General features: G+C 38.1%; 1 protein-coding gene across 1 annotated transcript; it reads right to left on the bottom strand.

The window, feature by feature from the left end:
* Positions 1–367: 367 nt before the first annotated feature.
* Positions 368–3744, bottom strand: LOC109156630. The gene is made up of 6 exons (XM_019304483.1): positions 3320–3744; positions 2171–2456; positions 1822–2062; positions 1616–1722; positions 1350–1514; positions 368–1033 (listed from the first exon to the last, which is right to left on the bottom strand). The coding sequence occupies exons 1-6, from the start codon at positions 3742–3744 to the stop codon at positions 368–370; spliced, it is 1890 nt and encodes a 629-aa protein (XP_019160028.1).
* Between the last annotated feature and the right edge of the window lie 201 nt (positions 3745–3945).

Raw genomic sequence — 3945 nt, 5'->3', positions numbered from 1 at the left:
TATGAAGTTATGGGATGTGTAGTTATGCATATGTTCATGCAATTCTGAATGTATAGTTATGAAGTTATTGATGTATAGTTCAAATTATGCACAACATAACGCCGTTAACGTCAATCGAAATTGTTTTTTTTTTTTTTTTTTTAAATCGGAATTTAAAACGACGTCGTTTTTGCAAATGCATGGTGTTGGAATCAGAAGGTCAGGCTATAGATGTTAAGCTAAACATGAAACTTAGAGAAGAAGAAGAAGATTGAAAACTTGCATTGAGTTCACACACCAAAAAGAGATAACTGCCATCCTTTTATATGAGGCAAGGAAGCATTTATAACAGAAAGAAAAGAGGAAATTACAAGACTGCCCTTGGCAGTTATTTCAGTTGCTTTGCATCCTTCATCTTCAGTTGTTTTGCTTTGTATCCTTCATCAACCCCCCGTAAGCTTGGAGCATGAACATCTTGAAGGCCAAGCTTAAGTTGGAAAGTATTGAAGGCTGGAGTTGGCAAGGGTTTGGTAAAACCATCAGCTATTTGCTTCTGAGAAGGAATTGGTGGAAGCTTAATCAACCCTTCATTAACCTTTTGTTTGACAATGTGACAATCTATTTCTATATGCTTTGTACGTTCATGGAAAACATGGTTTTCCCCAATGGCAATGGCTGAGTGATTGTCACAGAACAAAGATGTAGGAACATCAAGAGGAACCTGCAAATTAGCTAGGAGATAATGAAGCCATTGGATCTCACAGACAGTTGAGGCTAAGGCTCTATATTCAGCTTCTGAGGAGGACCTTGAAACAGTTGCTTGCTTTTTGGTTTTCCATGAAATCAGGTTGCTTCCAAGGTAGATACAATATCCGGTGATGAATTTCCTAGATTCTGGACAATTTGCCCAATCAGAATATGAAAACCCTTGCAGTTCGAACTGAGATCCCTTCTGGTAAAACATTCCTTTTCCTGGTGAATCTTTGAGGAACCTAAGCACCCTGTGTGCAGCAGTAAGGTGAGCAGTGGTGGGCTTATCAACAAATTGGCTGAGCTGTTAAACAGAATGTGAGATATCTGACCTAGTATTTGTTAGATACAGGAGTTTGCCAATCAGCCTCCTGTAAATTTTAGGATTATCAAGCAGAACACCTTTTGAGCTAGTGATCTTCAAATGTGTAGTGGCTAGACTTTTTTGCAGGTTTAGAATCCAAGAAACCATTCTCTTTTAAGATGTCTAAAGTGTATTTCATCTGAAACAGATTGACTCCATCAGTATTCCTAAAAGCCTCAATTCCCAGAAAATAGTTTAAACAACCAAGGTCTTTGATTTTGAAAGATGTGTCCAAAAAGTGTTTGTGGGCAATGACCTGTGATGAATCAGTCCTAGTCACCAAGATATCATCAACATAAATGAGAAGAGCAGTAAAGGAACTTCCTGAGGTCTTTGTGAATAGGGAGGGATCAGCTGTGGACTGATGATAACCATTTTCTAGCAAAGCTTTTGTCAACTTTGCATTCCACTGTCTACTGGCCTGTTTCAAGCCATATAAGGATCTCAGTAGCTTACATACTTGCTTTGGTTTATCACTGTGAAAACCAGGAGGTAACACCATGTACCACCATGAAGAAAAACATTGTTTATATCCAACTGTTGAATGTCCCATCCCCTTGCAATGGCCACAGCTAGAAAAATTCTGATTGTAGCCATTCTTGCAACAGGTGAGAAAGTTTCAGTATAGTCTATTCCCATTTGTTGAGTATATCCTTAGGCCACAAGTCTAGCCTTATACCACTCTATTGAACCATCAACTTTGTGTTTTATTTTAAACACCCACATACATCCAATAGGAGTCTTACCAACAGGAAAATCTGTCAATATCGAAGTGTTGTTGGCAACCAAAGCCTCTATTTCAGTCACCATAGCTTTTCTCCCTAATTCAGATTTAACAGCCTCATTATAGGAATATGGTTCATGTGCAGTTAAAATAGATGATGCACAAATCTTGTGGCTAAGAGGCAGAGAATCATAGGATATAACATTATCTAAAGAGTGTGGGGAGGTTCTCCTATGTGTATTAGTCTGAATCATATATTGACAATAGTAATCTTGTAATTTTGTAAGAATGTTCCTTACCCTTCCAGACCTTCTGGACTCTAACTGATTGGAACTCCTCATCTAAGGACAGACTTCTGTCCCTTCCCCACAATTGGTGTCATGGTCTGTTGTGGACCTATCTGTATTATTCATTGGATCGGTTCCACTTCTGGACTCAACATTTGGCAAATTGTCATCATAGATGGGATCGTGCTCAGGATTTGGTGTTTCAGCATGATTGTGATCTGTTGTATGTGTGACTGGAACAATATCTGCATCAATAGGGACCAGAGGTAAGGTTGGATTGAGCCTCTGGATGTGAAAATTTTCTGACATTCTTTCTTTGAAAGGATAGATATCCTCATAAAAGGAAACATCCCTGGAAATAAAAATGCATTTGTCAGAGATATCATACAACACATAGCCTTTTACATTGGCTGGAAAGCCCAAAAAAAATGCACTTCCTTGCCCTTGGCATCATCTTATTCCTCCCCTGCGGAGTAGTACCACCAAAACATAAGCAGCCAAAGCTTCTCAGATGAGTATAATTCACAGCTTTATTGTACAGGAGCTCATATGGAGTTTTCCCATTATTCACTTGTGTGGGCAGTTTATTGATGAGATATGAAGCATGTAGAACACAATAACTCCAAAAATCTAGAGGAACCCCAGACTGAAATCTGAGAGCCCTTGCTACATTCAAAATGTGTTGATGTTTTCTTTCTGCAATACCATTTTTTTTGTGGTGTGTATACACATGATTTTTTGTGCACAATTCCCTTTTCATTAAAGAAAGAGTCCATGGAGAATTCAGTTCCATTATCAGACCTCACTACTTTGATTTTTGCTTAGAATTGTGTGTCAACGTAAGAGTAGAAATTCTAAAATATGCCTTTGACCTCTGACTTGTTTTTCATCGAATGTATCCAAGTAAATCTGCTATGGTCATCAACAATAGTGAAGAAATACTGTTCCTTTTTAAGAGAAGCAACAACAAAAGGACCCCACACATCTAAATGAATCAAATCAAAACTCTTTTAAGCTCTTGTATTATTGGCATGAAAGACTGATCCTTTTTGCTTGGCAAGGTGACAGATGTCACAAACAAAATCAATGGATTTATGAAATTGCACTTGTTCAACACCATTTAGGTTTTGAATCTTATTTATGGGATAATGCCCCAACCTATTATGCCACATTTGAAAAGATAAACTATTACAATAATTTTCAGAGTCAGCATACTGTCTTCTCTTGGCAGGAGGGTGATCAAGTAGATAGAGTCCTCCTTTAACCCTAGCAAAACCATCCACTATCCCATGTGGCCCCTTGATATCACAAATATCAGCCTTCATAACAAGAGTGCAGTCATTTTGTTTTGTCAACTTAGTGGCAGATATTATGTTGAAAGTAAAAGAAGGTATGCATAGAACATTCTTCAACATCAAATTAGGGAATAATTTGACTTCCCCTATGTGTGTGACCTGCACATTTTCTCCATGAGTTTTGTGGTACTTCTCAAGATATTCTAAAGAGTATGTGATGTGATCAGTTGCTCCTGAGTCCAAGATCCACACATTTGAACAATTCAAGACAGCATTAATGTGAGATTTAGAAGTAAACCTGCCTTCTTTTGAATCATTTGGCAAGGTGGTAAAATTTGGCTTCATTCCAGCCTTACTCACTGTGATTGCAGAACTGGTGGAAACTTGATTAGTATGATTTCCTTGAGTCTATCCTTGCAGAAGAGATACCACTAGTATAAACAACCACATCCGCTTATAGGTGTAGCGAAATCCAGTGTCGCTGAAAGTGCATACTTTCCGCTACACCCGTACAGGGTGTAGTGAAAAGCCAAAAATATTAATTTT

This window comes from Ipomoea nil, unplaced genomic scaffold (assembly GCF_001879475.1).
Source record: "Ipomoea nil cultivar Tokyo-kokei standard unplaced genomic scaffold, Asagao_1.1 scaffold2749, whole genome shotgun sequence".
In the NCBI taxonomy this organism is placed as follows: Eukaryota; Viridiplantae; Streptophyta; class Magnoliopsida; order Solanales; family Convolvulaceae; genus Ipomoea; species Ipomoea nil.
This window is presented reverse-complemented; position numbering and strand designations above follow the sequence as displayed.